The sequence below is a fragment of the Lemur catta genome, chromosome 4 (genome assembly GCF_020740605.2).
Source record: "Lemur catta isolate mLemCat1 chromosome 4, mLemCat1.pri, whole genome shotgun sequence".
Lineage (NCBI taxonomy): Eukaryota > Metazoa > Chordata > Mammalia > Primates > Lemuridae > Lemur > Lemur catta.
In genome coordinates this window covers 10,421,766-10,440,472 of record NC_059131.1, presented here as the reverse complement: position 1 = coordinate 10,440,472, position 18,707 = coordinate 10,421,766, and the positions used below count along the sequence as shown (strand labels likewise).

Sequence of the window (18,707 nt, the reverse complement as noted above, 5' to 3'; positions counted from 1 at the left end):
TCCTTAATACTTTCATAAAATGTTCTACCAATTTATCTTTCATATTAGGCATAAAAAGTTACAAGGTTAATAAAAACACTAAAATAACTAAATGTAATTTCTAAAACACAATGTTTTCTCAAAGGAAGCACTGTTAGCATTTTAGAGGAACAAAAACCTTTCACCATTTAGGCTCTAAAACACATTTAACATTCCTGGTTTCCAGGGCTCTAAATTCCAACACCATCCCTTCAGATACTGACAATATAAATGCATGCCCAAACCTCATATTTCTAAATGCCAGTGATGAGAGTTACTGATTTATACAAAAGGAGGTATCAATTCATAAAAATTACCTGAAGCACCAGTTTTAATTGTTGTTTTTCCTTTTTTGCCTTCCTGTTGGTCTTTCAGAGTTTCATAAACTATCTGGATAACTGGAATACTGAAAGCCTATCAAAAAAACAAAAGTTCTCTGTAATAGTATTCAGACATTAATGAGTTTAATAATATGAATGATCAAAGTTATGCACACATATTAAATCATTTTACATATTCTAGATTGCTGCTCCAATTTCATTTGCTCAAGCCCAAAATAACCAGTAAGATAACAGAACTGATCTAATAAAAGAAATAGGAGCCAGCTGACAGCCCAAATACAACAGAGACCTACAGAATGAACCTAAAGAGGAAAAATATCCAATCTGACAAACTATTAATATTTCTCCAGTCTAAGGAGACCAACCTTTATTTGTAACCTCTTTATTATTAAAGAGCCATTGCTTTAAAATTCAGAAGTTAGTATAAACATTAAAGATACTGTAACTCTTTCTCTAAAACCGGATTAAAACTATATTCTTAAAGCCACACTCTTTTGTAGATCTTCACAATTAGCTAGCAATAAAATTATCACTCTCAATAGCAAGCAATTTCTTATATTTTGGAGGTGGTTGTTTTATTAAATATTACAAAGTAAAAGCTATTTTAAAATTCAACTCTTAAAAAGTAAGTTTTAAATTTATTACTTACACCAGTTTTTCCACTTCCTGTTTCTGCAGCCTGAATGGAGAAAAAAAGTTGATTTTACAGATTAAGTTTTCAATTAAAGAGATCAAATTAATATGATACTATGTACAAATCTTTAACATTTGACTGGCTTCCTTTATTTTCACAGTGCCTTCAGATTATTCAAACTTCCTCAGTCAACTTTGTTGCCAATCTTATCACCTCTCCCATTCATTCCCTTAAGAATCTGCTTTCCCCTTTCCTTTCTCATTCAAATGAAACCCTCATTTTAAACTAGATTCTTACACTAAAGTATCCTAACAATGTCTAATCCCACATAGTCATACTGTAATTGGCTACCATAGTAGTCTCAATAAAAACACAATTCTAACCACATAACATTCCTGTGTAGTAACTTCAAACGTTCTCCACTGACAAATACCTAAATTCTTTAATGTGACACTTGCAAAAGGGCCCAAATAATCTGACCCACTATGTATTTCCCATTTTATCTCAAGTTAGCCCCCCACAGACACCCACATTTTATGCTACCATCTAACTGCACTACTCCAGATCATACCCTGCATTCTCCTGTTCACTGTTTTTGTTGATCTCTCTGCCTATAGAGCACTTTTCTTTCACCTTCCCTTGTCAAAAATCTACTTCCTCCAAGCATTCTCTTATCCCTCAAGCAGGATAACTGGACTCCCACTTGAATCCTGTAGCACTCTGCTACTCTTGTGTAGGTGCCACATTCTAGTATCACATTTATTTTTGTACACCCTACTTGGTTGAAGCTTCTCAAGGGCAAAGACTGTATCTTCTTCATCTTTGTGTTCCCACAGCTTTTACCTAATACTTTGAATATAGTATATGTATCATAAATGTTTGTGAATAAAATTAATTTGGTAAAAGTATCATTTTTAAGGGTATGGAGTTCCAAGAGTGGGTCACAGCCCCAAAATTATTTGTTCCCAGCTCCCAACCACCTCACCAAATTTAAACATACCATGAGTACGTCACCTCCTCCTAGGATCAGTGGGATAGACTCAGCCTGGATATCAGTTGGGAGACTACAAGAATCATATTTGAAGAATTTTAGTTCAAAAGAAAATGAACCTAAGTAAATTAAGTCACGTTAACTATAAACCTATACTATAAACTAAAAACAGAATTTTATTTGGTCAGTACAACCAATATTTTTCAGCTAGAAATATGTCAAGGTTAAAAAAAGGAAACTTTCCATAATTTAAAGAATCACAAGAAAAACTGAATTTCACCTACCCAACTACACCCCAAAATATTTGATAAAATCACTAACAACTGTTTAAATTGAAAATCATCCTTGCCACAGGTGCATTTAAGCTTTATATGTACTTACAGCCAATCCATCTCCTCCACAGCTTGTGCGATCTCAGGCATAACACCCATCTCTGAAAGTAAAATTTAATTTTAAAAACCATCTCTGAAAGTGAAATTTAATTTTAAAAACCATACATACTAAACAAGTCATAAATCACATTGCTGTTAAAATTACTGTTCATAGGACAAGGGAGAGACTCTGAAGCATGGCTCAATTATATCATACCTATTGAGTGTGGCACTGTTGAAAAAATATAAGTTTTGAAGAAAGACTTAAGTTCAAATCCAAGCTCTCACTCATTAGCAAGTGACCTTGGGCAAAGCTATAAATCTGTTTTCTACACACAAAATGAGGCTTCTATTACATACCTTGTAGGGCTATAGGAAGACTAAAGATAATAATAATGTAATGCATCTGGCACATAGTTGTTACCTAAAAACACAGTAGCCATCATAGTCCTTGTTTACCTCCTGTGACTAGTGAAAAATCTACCAGAGCTAGACAGCATTCTAGACCTATATCTTGGTTGTTTCATTTAGAGACAATGTGGGAGTCATGTGCCTTGGGGGTTTGAGGGCCACGTGAATACCTCAGCAATCTGAGAAAAATGAACAGACAAGTGGAGAGAGCTCCTATTTACTGGCAGCCATCATCAAAATTCTGGTTAACTGAAGAGGGAAGGGCCAGTGGTGAAAACTTAACGCAAGTGGAAATGTCAACTGAAGAATTGCACCGTTCTTAGTTGCATACACATTTAAATAATTCTACTTCAAGGACCATCCTAAATAAATAGATTGGGTTGTTGTTGATTATGTTCTGTCATTTCTCAAATGAACTGTAGACGGCGGTTATACCTGGAGTTTGAATTGCTTAAACCTTCCTTACAAATGAGAACTGATCTTTAAGTCTGCAATCATAAAACACAGCTTTTACTATGACTACAAAAGTACATATCCCTACAAAAGAGGGAACACGCAAATATTCCCAAGAGAAATGACCAATTTTGAAATTTTGTATTTCTTTAATTGTAAAAAGGCATAAACCAAATCTACAAGTTCAACACATTTTTTACAGTAGTAGTTTTTTCTTTGCATCAAATGAGAAGAATCACCATTTTCAAAAAAGAAGGCTCTCCTAACTCTAAATCTCCCCACAAAAATCCACAGATAAACTAGCCAAGATCTAAAGCTGAATACCCAGGAAGACCTTTCTAAGAATTACCTCTATTAGAGTCTAGCTATATTCTCTATTCTAAAATACAAACTCCTTGACAAAAAGGAATGGTGTCTTAAATATGCTGCATACGGTATACTGCAAGCTAAGGCTTCTCGTAAAACTTGCTTCTCGTAAAACTTGTAATACTACAAGCAACAACCACAGACTGATTTCAGTGAATTCCAGACAACTTCTTGTCCCATTCTGGTCATGTTCTCCCCATGTTTTCTTTAAAATCATGTCTTCTTTAAGTGTAACACTTTAAGTAGTTCAGGAGAAAACAAAAATATTCATGTTCTTTTATTCTAATTTTGTCTTTATTTCATCATATCATAGACTCTTGTTCCAGTCCTTTATTCTAACACTCCTGAAATTTGTGCATGACTCCCAAAGATGTGAACCTATAAAACGACTACCTAGAACTAACTACTCTACAGAACCTTGGCTCTAAAATCTTGTTTTAGAAGAGAGTTGGAAAAAGAAAAACAGCAACCACTCTGAACAGATTTCCCATTGACTCCCATACGGTCTGAAATTCTCTCACATGATTAGAGATTTGGAATTCCTAATATTCTTCTGGAAGAAAACTGAAAAACATACAATACTAGAATATCTGAAGTCATCTTAATAAGTTAACATTAAAAAATAGACTTAATTTGGTACATTTATTGCTATGTAAATTCATCACGTTTAGTATATTTAAGGGTGATTACAGCTTCGTGAAACTGTGAATGCATAAAGGGAGGAGGATAAAGGAAATGGGAAAAAATGTCAACTGTAGGGTTTGATAATTCACATCAAATCCTGTTTGAAATAAAGGAGGCTATCATATGGCAAATCAATAACAATTTTCAAAATAAACGATGGGCCACTGTGTACCTAAATGAAAATGCTTTCCCTTTAATTTCAACATTTAACATTAACGTTGATATAACAGCGTTTAACAACAAATAAGGATCAAGTTTATGCCTGGGACTTGTATTTTTGGGAGGGCCTGAAAAAATTGGACAGAGGCAGGATCGTTATTTTCCCAAAGGACCCCTCCCCATGCCCGCAAGTTTCTCGGCCTGGCCAAGCCCTGACGAGTCGCGGGCAGAAAAAGCTTCCCAAAGAGTCACTGCCACGTCCAAGAGGCAGGAGGCCCAGGTGTCCGAGAACAGCTGGAGCAACACCGCCGCCTCGTTTTCGCAGCCGAGAGTGCACCAGCAGGAAAGCCAAGTAGAGACTGGCAAAGAGAAAAAAGAGAAGGAGCAGGGGGAGGGAAGTCCCGGCCAGCAGCGAGGGAAATGCCCTCCCCAAACGGGAGTCGCGAGGTCCCGGCCTCTGGGAGACTCCCCCGATCCCGCAGCGCGGGTCCCCTCCGGGCCGCTCTCGCCCCCAGAACTCCTTGACAGCCGCCTCAGGTCCGAGGCGTGCAGCGAGCCGCCCGCAACACCCCCAGCTTCCACAAACTCACCGGAGAAGGCCGCCATCTTCACCCCGTCCTCAGCGTCTTCGTTTGCTCCCCCTTTCCCTCTCCCCACCCTCGCACACACAGCAGCTGTGGCAGCGCGCGCTTCCGGCGCTCGGCCTTCGGCGTTCCCAGTCCGTGCAGAGCCTCAGCCGGCGGAGAATGGTTCCGGTGGAAGAAAAGGCCCGCCTCGCCCCGCCCCACGAGGCTGGCCGCTGACCCGACTGCGTGAACCCAGTGCCCCTGGCCTTTGCCTTCCGTATAGTTACCATTTTTTAGGGCACACTACGTGTCAACAGGGTCACTTTTCCAGAGATACGGAAGCAGAAGTTTGGTGCCTAGGATCACCCAGGGGGCCCAGGCTTATCTGACACTAAACCGAGCCCTGTGTGTAGCTTCAGTCCGTCCCCCAGCCTCTCACAAAGATGAGCAGTGCCGCGTAGGTGAGTGAACGATCTGGGGAGAACGTGCCGAATTCGTTCTGTACTAGTCAGTGCCTGGCGTCCGTAGGCATTTGTTAAGTATTTTTGACTGAAATAAGAAATGATTTAGGTCTCCCTCTGTCCCTTCACCATGTTGGACGTAACTTTGATAATTTCAGGTTGACTTCCATGCAATTTTGACTCCTTTCTCTTTGCAGAGAGAAGGGGAAGGTAAATGAACAATGAACCCTCCCAACCACTTTGTCAGGAAGGTATTAGAATCTTTAGATGAGGACAGACACTAAGATTCAGGAAAGCTAAGTAACTTATCTGAAGCCGCATAGTTACTAAACGGCACGAGGGATCTAAGCCATATCTGCCTGACTCCAGGGCCCATCCTGTACTATCTGTGTGGCCTGCCACAGAATGTCATGGAGAAAAGTGAAACCCTCAGACAAGATGTGTAGCATAGGGTTAGAATTACAGATTTGGGAGCCATTCTCTTTGTCTTTGAATTCTAGCTCTGCCACTTGCTTGCTGCGTAAACCTTGAACAACTCATGAAACTTCTCCAGGCTTCAGTTTATTCATCTGTCAAATAGGGATGAATAATAATATCTTTGTCATAGAATTGTTGTAAGGATTAAATAATATACTTAAAGCACCTAGAGCAGTGCATAGCACATGGTAACAATATGTAAGTACTAGCTCTATTATTACTATTACATATAACAGGATTCAAAGGCCAAGGAGAATATATCAGGCCTACAGAATCATATTTCCAGGGGGCGCTATTCACATTATAGTCTGTATTCTCATTACATTTTATATAAATAATAGCCCTGAGAGTTATGCAAAGTAGCAGTTTCTAAATGGATACCAAGTACCCCCACATTCCCAAGAGAGGTACGACAGCACAAATTATGCAGGACTTGCCAAAGGGAAATTTGAAATCTGATTTTTTTTTTTTGCCTTTAGTCACCATCCACCTTAAAAGCATGAAAAGATTGGAGATGCAAGTTAAAAGAAAAGATTTCTCGGAACAGAGTTGAAGTGCTGTGGCATTTTCCCTCTCTCAAGGGAGAAGGGTTTCCAGCGAAATCTCTGAGCAAACATTTGATCTCAGAGTTTGGGAAATATAAGGACTGCTCTGGGAAGCTGTGCCTAGGAGGACCTGCAGTGGCAGGGCAGGAAAGGAGACAGAAGGAGAGAGAAGGCTGCTGTGGGAGCTAACTGCATTTCCTGCAACTGTCAGGGAGACGTGTGACTTTTTCCTGCCAAGGGATAAATGGATCTGTGGAGAGTGGACTAGAAGCTTTCTTCAGAGGGAATGTGCTCACCTGGAGGAGCTAAATGATTCAGCAGGCAGACCCCGAAAGAACCCTGGGCTATCCATACCTTCTAACTGAAGGAGAAATAAACACCCACTTCACATGAGTTGTGCTTGGAGGATGCCAGCAGGAGAATCTTCACGATATCCCCCAAAAGTACTCTCTGCAAGAAAGAATCAGCCTTGAGCATGCCTGAGCCAGAGAGCAGCAGAACTGGATCACTCCAGTACCAGCCAGGTATCTCTTTTACCAGATAGACTTTATCCCTCCCCAGGTGTCAGAAACAACTTATGGGAGAGGGGATTGCAGAGAAGAGACTGATCACACCCTCCATCCCATTGCAGGCTCTGGCTTGGAATAGGCCAAGCTGGGAAGAAGAAAGCTATAATTTCAGTTAAAGTTGTGAATTTTGATCATTACACTGGACTTGATAGTTTAATTACAGAAATGAGGCTATAATTGTGATGAAAGTAACTGACAACTTTTCATTATCTGACAGTGACCAGAAAAGCTCTGGAAGATGCTAGAGACTTCATCTAGGTCAGGGAAAAAACCCGCAGAGATGGTTTCAAGGTAATGTTTTCTGTTTATGCCCTATCAAGTCCAGCTAATTTAATATACTGCTTTAATAATTATTTAAGTGTGTGTGTATTGTAATGCCCTCAATAATGTGAATTGGAATAGAATGTGATTGGCTCCTGTCCTTGGTAGCTAGGGTAATGCCAGGCAGAGATACAGCAGCCAAGACCTTCACCAAACCAAAAGAGAGAGGATGGGTGCCCGTCAGTACAGTATCCTGCTGGTCCCATTTCCCCAGAACAGGTTGAGTAAATGGTTGCCTGCTACCCAGGAGATTTCTGAGAACTTTGCCTGGTCCCAAGAACTCAGCTACAGAGTTAAGTGGGAGGATGGCCACCAGGAAGTTGCGCCAAACTGCAGCTGAAGTGATTGGACTGGTCCTCTTAAAACTCCCAGCCTGCGCTTTTGCCGTTTGTAATACAAATGGCCACAGGAGATTTTAGGGGGTGATGGAAGTCTTCAAAAATTACATTGTGTTGATGGCTGCACAGCTCTGTAAATCACTGACTTGTACACTTAAAACTGAATTTTATAGCATTTAAATTATACCTCAATGAAACTGTTTTAAAAAACTATAATTTTAAAAAAAAAGAAAATCTCCTACCCTGGCCTTTCCCCCAGGTTATTTTTTAGCCTTACAGTAACCCCATATTTTATGCAATTGGGTCTTTTGGACCCCAATGATCATGTTAAAGTGGAATTTTACTGTATTATCCATGTAGCAGAAAGATTGTGCTATGTATTTTCAAGTAAGTAGTATTAAACTCCACTGCAGAACAGATGGTTTTGCAACTGCTGAAACAGATCGAAAAAAAATGCCCTTCAGATACACAAGACAGTGTAGAGAGGATGGGCCCTGTGAAGGACAACGGTCCCTGTCTTGGTTCATTTGTGCTGCTGTAACAGAATACCTGAAACTGGATAATTTATAAAGAACTGACATTTATTTCTCACAGTTCTGAAGGCTGAGGAGTCCAAGATCAAGGTGCCAGTAGGTGTTTTTTTTGTTGAGGGCCCGATTTCTGCTTTCAAGACAGTGTCTTGAACTCTGCGTCTTCCAGAGGGGAGGAACACCGTGTCCTCACATGGCAGAAGGTAAAAGGGCAAGAGACTATAACACCACGTGAAACCTCTTTTATAAGGGCCTTAATCCCATTCATTAGGCAGGAACCCTTATGACCCAATCACCTCTCAAAGACCTCACCTCTTAATATTATCACATTGACAACACTTGAATTTTGAAGGGGACACATTCAAACCATAGTGGTCCCCTTCCTCCTTTCTTTTCTTTATTACAGGGTTTAGGAAGAAGAAAACAATCATCTTTCCAGACTTCTTTGTAGAGAGACAGCCCAGAGCTCAGTTCTGCCTAGAGAGATAGAAAGGGCGGTCCCCAGTTGGGACTTGTAGGAATGCTCTTTAAAAGAGAAAGATCTGGCTGACATGCACTCTCCTTACTCCTGGAACATTGACATGATACTTGGAAAGACAACAATGAGCCACGAAGATAAAAGCTTCACACCAAGACTACCGAACCAGAGAATATAAGGAGATTAGATCCTGAATAATGATGCTGATCCCAGGTATGTCTACCTCTGGACCTCTTGTAGCTAGAGAATGCCTCACTTAGTTAAGCCACATTAAATTTTCTCTTGTCTGCAGCCCAATATATTCCTAAGAGGTACAGAAAAGAAAGGAGATAAAGAAATTCATCAATATGGATTTCATGTAATGAATCTTTCAGAAAAAAATTTCAAATGTTCCATAATAGAGCAATAAGCAACCTATTGTGACTACAAGGAGGAGAAGAAATTTGGCCTGGGTTGTGATGGCACCATCAAAAATGATCCTTGAGTGTGTGGTCATTTCCTCACAACCAAAAATGAAGATGAAATGTGCTATATATAACGGAAGATGTGGCTCTGTACCAGCCTAGGAGATATAAATAAAATTAGGTTGTTTATCCTTTCATTGACATCCATCCCCCTCGCAGTCCACTTCCTAGCTCTTTTTGGGACAAGATAAAGCAAACTGCCTAGTTTCTGAGGATTTAGCCACTGAGAAGAAGGAAGTAGCATGAAAGAAAAGTTGTTTTAACCTAAAATAAATTAAGTAGAAAATACGGTATCTTCATTCCATAAACTGTCCACCATCCTTCCTCATGATACATGATACAAACCCACCTATCATTCTACACAAGTAACAGCAATATTCTCCCTCCTTAAATGGTGCCCATGAAGTTTGCCCTCAGATATGTGCTAGGAGAAAAAAGGACTCAGGAGTATTATACTTGCTTTAGATCTTGAATCCTGCTATGATCAAATCTTCCATCAATACACCCTCTCCCCTTGAATATAACTCTTAGTTGATACGGCTCCTGAATCCATCCTCCATAGAATGACACATACCAGGACCTCCGTGTCCAGCCTCCTGCTTACTTCCAGACTTATTACCTACCACTCTCCTCCGCAAATTTTACTTTCCAACATAGCAAACTATGTAGAATTCCTTGTATACACCAGATTGCCTCTCACTGGTATATATTTTTTATGTTGTTCCCTCTCCCTAGAATAACTTTCCCCTTTTAGTTTTAATTATCTACTGCTGTATAACAACAACCCCAAATCTTAATGGCTTAGTACAACAACCAATTTATTTGCTTATAATTCTGTAGGTCAGGAATTTGGGCAGGGCTTAGCTTAGCTGGCTGGTTCTTCTGCTCTATGTGACATTCCCTGGGGTGATTCACTAGGCTGCATTCAGCTGGTGTCTTGGCTGTACTAGGAGATTGGAGAAGACTTCACTCCCACGTATGGTGCCCCAGTGTTCCCCTACATGGTCTTGCTGCCTCTATATGGCCAGCTTGGACCTTCTCACAACAGGATTAGTACTGGGGAGGACAGACTTCCTACATGGTAGCTGGTTCCACAAAGATGTGTTTCAAATGAGGGAGAGCAGGATCTGCATATCCTTCAAGCCAACCTTAGAAGTAATGTAATATGTAACTTCTGCTGAATTCTGTTGGTCAACACAAGTCACATGACCAGCCCAGATACACAGGGGGGAGAAATAGACTCTACCTGTCAATTCAGTTTGCAGCCTTTTATAACATACCCATCTTCTATAACATAGTAGGCATATTTATAATATACCTACCTATAATAACACCTATCATCTTGGCAAACTCCTAATTATCATTCAAATTCAGCTAAGCTAGCACCTTGCAGCAAATCCTGTTGCCCCAGTGTTTATTTCTCTTTTTCCTTAAATTTATGACTCTTAGCTAGACATATGGCTGCCTGGGATAAAGACTGCATTTCCCAGCCTTCCTGGTAGCTAGATATGGCCATATGCCCATTTTCTGGCCAGTGGCATATAAGGTATGTGTGACTTCTGGGATATATCTTTAAGGGAAGTGTTGCATCCTTCTTTTCTTCCTTCTTCCTGTTGGCTGGAATGGGGTTGTAGGGCTGGGGTTTTACCAGCCATGATGGGCCATGAGAAGAGAACCATATACTGAGGGTGGCAGAACAATAAGAGAGAAATAGCTCGAGTCCCTGATAACTTAGAGCACCACACCAGCCCAAAATTGTGATACTAGATTTCTTAAATGAGAGAGATGTAAACATGTCTTATTTTGTTTTGGATTTTTTTCTGTCCCACACAGCCAAACCTAATTCTACTTTATATACCTTTATTCCTTATCTATTGCTACAACTTGTTTAGTTGCCCCCAAATCTAATCACTTAAAACAATAAACATTTATTATCACTCCCAGCTTTTATGGAACAGGAATTCAGGAGCAGCTTGGCTGACAGGGTCTGCTTGGCATCACTCTTGCGGAAGTAGTCAAGTCTTTGGCCAGGATTACAATCATCCAAAGGCTTGGCTAGGGCTGAAGGATCCATTTTAAAAGGTAAGTCACTCTCATGGCTGTGTGGCAGTTATCGGGAGGCCTCTGTTCTCCACATGGACCTCTTGGGCAACTTCAGTGTTCTCATGATATGGCTGCTGACTCCCCTCCCTTCCCCAACGAAACAGACGATCCTCGAGAACAAAAGCAGAATGAGTGGTATATTTTATGGTGTAGCCATCCAAGGCACACACTGTCATTTGTGCAATATCTTATTGGTCACACAGGCCTAATCAGTGTGAAGGGAACTACCCACACAAAGGTGTGAATTCTAGTGATAAGGACTGTTTGGGGGCCATCTCACAGGCTGGCTACCACACCCCCCACTTCCCTAATAGACCCCTTGTTTGTTTGTGTAGCAGGTGGTGGTCCCTCAGTCTCAGGCAAAAGTATGTTCATGTAGCATCCTCTGGGATAAATCGTGTTTCTAGAACAGCCATTGTCATCATTAAATTTGTTGGCTTAGCTTTCTCTGTTTTTCACAATTTACCTGACTCACAGAGCAGTTTGGAGACAGGAAAGCTCACATTTAAACATCCTCTTTTTTCCCCTATATTTCCTACAACTTCTGAGCTGAGCAACAATCATTGAATTTTATGCTTTTGTCAAAATAAGCTGTCAGAAACTGGTCCAGATCTATTAGAATGCAACATCTTTCTCACTGCCCCAGCATTCACCTTATGGTGCAGGGACCAGAGGGGGCCTGGAAAACAGACATAAATCCACAGATCTATAATTCTGTATCCCCTGAAGAAGTGGCCATAAAGTCCATCACTCCAGATATATGGGGAGAGGGAGACAAAGGGCAAGCCGGATGAGTTTCAGAGGGACTGTAAAACAGAAAAAGAGATCTCCCTAACTGTGTCGGTCTCATTATAGGCAAGCCAGGCAGGGAAACGATTTATGGTTGGGTGCCGACTGGCTCGCAGGCATGAATGTCACTCTGTCTCCCATGCCTGCCATCTTGAGTGCTCACGGGCCCCTGTGAATGACGTGACAGCTCATGGGGAAATGGAGACACACTTGGAGCCTGAGCTTGTGGGTGGTTAAGAACAGACTGTGCACTAGACACATGTTCAGAATCAAGCAGCCCAGAATCTGCCAGGATGCCCGAGTTCCCTCACCTTCCATAAGAAACCACTGTGAGTTCAGGCTCGCTGTCTCAGCCTTCTGCCCAGTGTCCCTGCCCCACTGCAGCTCCTTTCTCTCTGTGGAATCGATCATAGGTTTTCTTGTTAAGAAGGCCTGTGATTTTTTTAGCAGGCTGAAAGAAGACTGCTTGCTCTATTCAAAGGGGTGGTGGTAATAAAAAGTATGATCAAGAATTCTTCAAAATGCCTGGAGAAAATAATTCAGAATATAGAAATTTATACTGCCTGGCTCCTATGATGTTGCAGTAATAAGGGAATTTGTGAAGGCTAACTCAACTGTAGCTCTGAATGGTAATGTTCCAGTTACTATGGCTACCCCAAAATACTGTGGCTTAACGCGTCCGTCCATTTATTCTGCTCATAGAGTCTGTGGGTGAGGAACCTGGACAGGGTACAACAGAGATGGCTCATCTCTGTTCCACGATGCCCAGCACCTTAGCCGAAAGACTCAAAAGTGAGGGGCTGGAATCATGAGAAGCTTCAGTCACTCACATGGTGCTGTTGATGCTCATGTTGATAAGACCCTACCTGGGGCTGACGGCCAGCTGCGGCATCTCAGGGGGCCTGTGCTTTCTCACAACACGGTGGTTTTATTCCAAAGGTCAGCATCCCAAGGGCCATGCAGCCTTTAATGATCAAACCACAGAAATCAAGCAGTGTCACTTCCTCCCAATTCTATTAATTAAGATTATGACAAAGATCTTCTTAGGTTCAAGGGGAGGGATCATAGATGCCACCGATTGACAGGGGAGTATCAACATTACATTGTAAGAAAGATGTGGGGCAGGATATAAATTGGTATAGCCATGTGTTAAGAGTTCTCCAGAGAAACAGAACAAATAGGATGTGTGTGTATATAGAAAGAGATTTATTTTAGGGGATTGGCTTGCATGATTATAGAGCCTAGCAAGCCCAAAGTCTATGTGGTGGACTGGCAGGCTGGGGACCCAAGTAGAGTTGATGTTACGGTTGAAGACCAAAGATCATGCGCTAGAGAATTCCCTCTTGTTAGATGAGGTCAGCCTTTTGTTCTATTAAGACCTGTAACTGGATGAGGCCTGTCCACATTATGGAGGGCAATTTGTTTTACTCAAAGTCCACTGATTTAAATGTGAGTCTCATCCAAAAACATCATCACAGAAACATCCAGAATGTTTGAACAAATATCTGGGCACTGTGGCTCAGATAAGTTGATACATAAAATTGATTATTGTAAGTGAACACCTTGTCAATTTAGCATCCATATGCGTCTTCTTAAACCATATTCAATCTCCAAATAAGGACAATAATAAAGTCATAATTCCATCTAACATAATACAGCTATCCTGTGTACAACTGAAAATGCACTAACCTTCTCCCTAGGAAAGGATGTAAAATCCTTGAATGATGTCTGTTCTCCTTGATATCCCATAACTTAAATATTATAAAATTTTCAATATTTAAGTACTATGATATAAAATGAATACACCTTATGTTACATGATAAGGTGATAAGAGGGAAGAAAACAAACATATTTGACATATATATATAGAGAGAAAGAGATCTCAAAACACATACATATATACATATTCATATGTACATTATATAATATATATACATACACAAATATATTCACAACAAAATAAGGAAGAAATACTCATGGCAAATATAGTCCTTGTTTCTGGAACTGGTCATGTGATCATAGCTGGTATTTATAACTACTATACTTTCTTCCATTATCCATTCTGTATTCCATTTGCCCTCAGCAAGCACCACAGCTGGTCATTGAACCTGGTTTGGTGACTCAAACCTTCATTCTGAAGGGTCTGGGCCATTATTAGTCTTGTGTGGATTGGGTTGTAGTTTTCCATTGACCTTAACCACAGGGCATGATAATATGATACTAAAAGTACCCTAAGGGATCTCCTCTATCCCAGACGTACTCTTCCTTATCTCCCTGTGGAGTAGCAGTCCAATTTCTCTTTGGTAATCAGGATCAATCACTCCAGCCACCACAATGGCTCCTTCCTTTGCCTGTTGATTCAAAGGCTTGAGGATCCCAAAGTGACCAGGTGTCATTTTTACCTTCCAGTTCAATGGAATCATTGTCCCGTCTGCTGGCGGAAGCATTCTTCCTTTTGGAACTAAGACCTCTAGAGGTCAGCAGAACATAAGATCATGGGGAAAGGAAGCAAAAATTTTGCCAGTGTAATCAGTCACTAGAGGTAATAGTGAGTGCTGCCACTCCCATCTCCTCCCCGTGATTCCTGGACCTGTGAATCTTGGTGATGGGAGAAAGAGCACCATATATTGGACACTGACTCAGAGCATATGGCCATCTTTGGAAAATGCAATCTGCCAGAAGTGGACATATTATCTGCTGATTGGGAAACTAGTTTTGTCTTGGGAAGAAATGGAAATGTATACTGAAGCCTGAAAGTGAACAAGGCAGTATGTGTTAGGCACTTTCTATGAGGTATCTTTGATACCTTCACAGGATCCTTCATTTATTAAATACTATTCACCTAACAAAACTTATTAAGTGCCTCCTACATGCCCAGGTCTACAGTAGTCCTAGGGATACAAATATGAATAAGACATACTTCTTTGCTGTCAAGATAATCTAAATTTTTCAGCTGAGATAAAATATAAATACATAATCACACTGTAAGGCAGAAATGCGATGGCAGAGATTTATTCAGTGTGTCATGGGAAATCAGAGTGGATACCTAAGCCAGGCTGTAACAATCAGGGAAGGGCTTCTTTGGGAAGTGACATCTCAGATGAATTTTAAAAGGTTCACTGAATTTAACTAGATGTAGAGGGGTTTATGGGGATGTATGAAAGGAGGGGAAGCTTTCCAGGAAGGGGGTACAGCATGGAGAGCTACATAGTGGTGAGAAACAGGGTGGTACCCCCTGATGTATTAATCATCTAGTGCCACATAACAAATCACACAAAAACTTAGTGGCTTAAAACAATAAATGTTGTCTTGCATAGCTTCTGTAGGCCAGGAATCTAGGAGTGACGTGTCAGGATGGTGCTGGCCTGGAATCTCTCCTGAGGCTGAAGCCAAGTTGGCAGCCAGGGCTGCTATTCATCTGAAGACTTGACCAGGGCCAGACGATCCACTTCCAACGTGGCTTCCCCATATGCCTGGCAAGTTAGTGTCGGTAGTCCCAATAGCACAGTTCTTTACCACCTGAACTTTCCATAGGATCATGAGTGTCCTCACTCATGGCAGGTGTCAACCCCCAGCAACTGATCCAAAAGAGAGACTGGTCTAGCCTCTGACGTCTCATACCATCATTTCCACAATATCCCACTGGTTACACAGACCAACCTTATTCAAGGTGGAAGGCACCACTCAAGGGCATAGACACCAGGAGGCTGGGATCATTGTGTATGGGCAGGGGATATTTTGGAGATTGGTAACCTCACCTGGAAAGAAAAAATATTCCTCCATTCCCAGATGGTAGGAGAAGGAACTGAAAGATTGTACAAATTGAGATCCACGGGAAGTAGAAGAAATGACATTCTACATATGTGTACTGACTGAGAACTACTGAGTTTTATCTCAGGTTCAATGTAAATTGTGGAGCAATTTTTAGCATAGTGATACATGTGACTTTAATATACTATTTTCTTATTTGGTGACTTAGATTTGTTGAAGATTTGTGTCTCAACTTAAATGCCTTCAATCTTTTTTTAAATTAATCACTTAGGTTGCAAAACTTCTTTTTAAAATCATTTATCTCATATCTATATCGGAATGTAACAATTTAAACTTAAAAACTTCAAAAGTTTAACATTAGGCATACATTTTTATCTAAAGAGAAACCTAAAATGATAAGGACTTCAATAGGAAACAGTTTGCTTGAAATTCCATGGAAGAGCTAAAATTACTAACATTGAGAGACATTTAATAATTCTTCCTCTAGTGGTTTTTAATCCTTTGTGTTTAATTTAGTTTTTCCACATAGCAGAGGGTGTCTGATCCTGATGTTTTAATAGCTTCTACATTTTCAGTTAGTACTTTGCCCTATCAAAACACATTATTAATTCATTGTCAGCTTCATTGAATCCTCCTCTTTAGGTTAATATTTCCACTGTAGTTTTTTATCAGAGGAAATGTAAGGATAAACTGAAGGACGTGACCAATATTTCACTACAACAGTTGGAAAAAAAATCAGGGCTCATGAATGGTCTGTTTATTGAGAGAAATTTTCCTTGAGCCTATATTACTTTGCTGGAGAAAATAAATGATTTTTCAAAGTCGCAGTCTCTCTTTTAAGCAAAAAGGGTTAATCTATAATAGCCTCAATATAACCATGTATAATTCATGCAGTCAATAAAAACTTATTCAGGGTTTACCTTCAGGCTGGATTTACAGAGATTAAAGAGATTAAAAAGCCATTGTCCCTGTCTACAAAGAATTGCAGTATTTTGCCTTTGTAGTTGCCTTTTGAATTTATGAATTATTGGTGTTATTTGAGACTCCCTAGGCTTCCCCAGTCTGTGGACATGAATGGTAATCATCGTAATATGAAACACTGTAATTTCACTAGTTTTGCTCCCAGTTGATTACAGAGGACCCTCAGTCATTTGTAAAATCCCATACTAAATATTTTTAGGGAGTCCCAGAAGTGTGTGACACATGTTGGCAAACAAGTTCATTCCTTTTGGACTCTGCCAATTGCTTCCCTTTGGAGCCATTGCTGATCTGCTGTCTGTGGTCTGTGCCGTCTGTGAGCTCCACAGCTGTTTATAACAAAGCTGGCGCAAACACCTTCCGCCTTTTCATCTCCTTCTGCTAGGTGCAGAGTGTTTCATTTCAGGCAGTTCGTCAGACAAGACATCCTGAAAGACTCCCACAAACACCAAGAATGCTAGCTAAAACATGAAAGCAAAAACACAACTTTTAAACTGAATGGATGAGTTTGCAAGAAAGTAAAACGTATCCCGAGTCCTGGCAACAGGCGGGAGAACCCATGGAAGAAGCGAGAATTGAAGTCACCATCATTAGGGATCTCTATGAATCCAGACGTCCAGAGCTTTGATTTCAGGACTGAAAATAGAGGTGGGGTGGGATGGGGAAGTTGGGGACAAAGGCTCGGGCCTGTGTAGAGAGGGGAGTGGATCACTGATTGTCCTACATAAAGTTAGGACCCATGAAGAGCTACAATTTTTTTAAAAAATCCTTTAATAAAGAGACAATAAATTTGTTCAGCCTGGAATATGAGTGGATATAAAAATCTCTGAGAATTTGCGGCCAGAGCCCAAGCGTCAGTCTGGGACCTGAATTTACACTGTGTGTCATCTGATTGTAGCAGTAAAGGCAAGTCTTCCTAGGGGGAGGGCACTCTCCAAACCAGGCCTCAAAGCATCTTCACAGATGAAACTCCAAAGCATATGAGAAAACAGTAATACACATGCTACATAAAGAAAGAAGCCACCCTGAGCAAGAGTCAGTAGGAGAAAAAATAGATCCTGAAAGACTTCAGGCGTTAGAAATATCAGGTAGAGATTATAAATTATGTTTGATGTGTTTCTAAAGGTAGGACATGAAACATAAATAAGAAAGTAATAAAAGATCAGCACACTTGAGTTTTAAAGAAAGAACTTCTAAGTATAAATTTATATGTAATAATTGATATTAAAAATTTGTTGGAAAGAGTGAGCATAGAAAAAGCTGAAAAGTAAATCTGTGAACTGAAATAAAGACCAGAAGAAATTGCACTGAATACAAAACAGAGAGGTATAAAATATAAGAGGGAGGTTGTGACTTGTGGAGGATACAATAGTCCATCATCTGTCTAAAGAGAATGGTGTATAGGCAACATTTGAAGATGTAAGGACAGAATTTTCTGTAAGCAATTAAAACACATGAAGGGAAGACGGAAGAAATTATATTCCAAACTTCTGATATTACCCTTTATAAGGTGAGGGGAGGCTGGAAGAGAGAAGTGTACATATGGGATGTATATATGTGGATGCATATGTGAGTGTAGTATGAACTTAATGATTATTGTACCATTTTATTCCAATGGGAGAATTTTCTTCTTATCCTGGTTTATATTTGCTTATTTATTCTGTCCTTCCCTCCCTTTATGTCCTCTATACCATTCTATGTTTTGGTAGATACGTGTTGTATTTCTTTCATTCTATTCTTTCCACTGTTTAAAATTGTAGATTTGGCGGGGCACGGTGGCTCATGCCTGTAATCTTAGCACTCTGAGAGGCTGAGGTGGGAGGATAACTTGAGCTCAGGAGTTTGAGACCAGCCTGAGCAGGAGTGAGATTCCCATCTCTGAAAAAAAA

The 18,707-nt window shown here is 40.4% G+C and overlaps 1 protein-coding gene and 1 long non-coding RNA gene across 2 annotated transcripts in view; one reads left to right on the top strand and one right to left on the bottom strand.

Annotated features, from left to right (window-relative positions):
• The window catches only part of DDX1 (DEAD-box helicase 1), a 34,207-nt gene extending 29,051 nt beyond the window's left edge, over window positions 1-5,156 (bottom strand). Inside the window, exons 1-5 of the mRNA XM_045549062.1 lie at window positions 5,019-5,156; window positions 2,366-2,417; window positions 1,994-2,057; window positions 1,009-1,038; window positions 336-432 (exon numbers count right to left, since the gene is read on the bottom strand). Of these exons, the coding sequence (XP_045405018.1) occupies window positions 336-432; window positions 1,009-1,038; window positions 1,994-2,057; window positions 2,366-2,417; window positions 5,019-5,034 (259 nt within the window). The 5' untranslated portion in view covers window positions 5,035-5,156. The remainder of the gene's footprint in view (window positions 1-335; window positions 433-1,008; window positions 1,039-1,993; window positions 2,058-2,365; window positions 2,418-5,018) is intronic.
• Window positions 5,157-5,244: 88 nt separating this feature from the next.
• LOC123636607 lies at window positions 5,245-9,435 on the top strand. Its single transcript, XR_006734625.1, has 4 exons — window positions 5,245-5,455; window positions 6,412-7,001; window positions 7,264-7,337; window positions 8,642-9,435. It is a non-coding gene; the product is annotated as an uncharacterized LOC123636607 (long non-coding RNA).
• The last annotated feature ends 9,272 nt before the right edge of the window (window positions 9,436-18,707 follow it).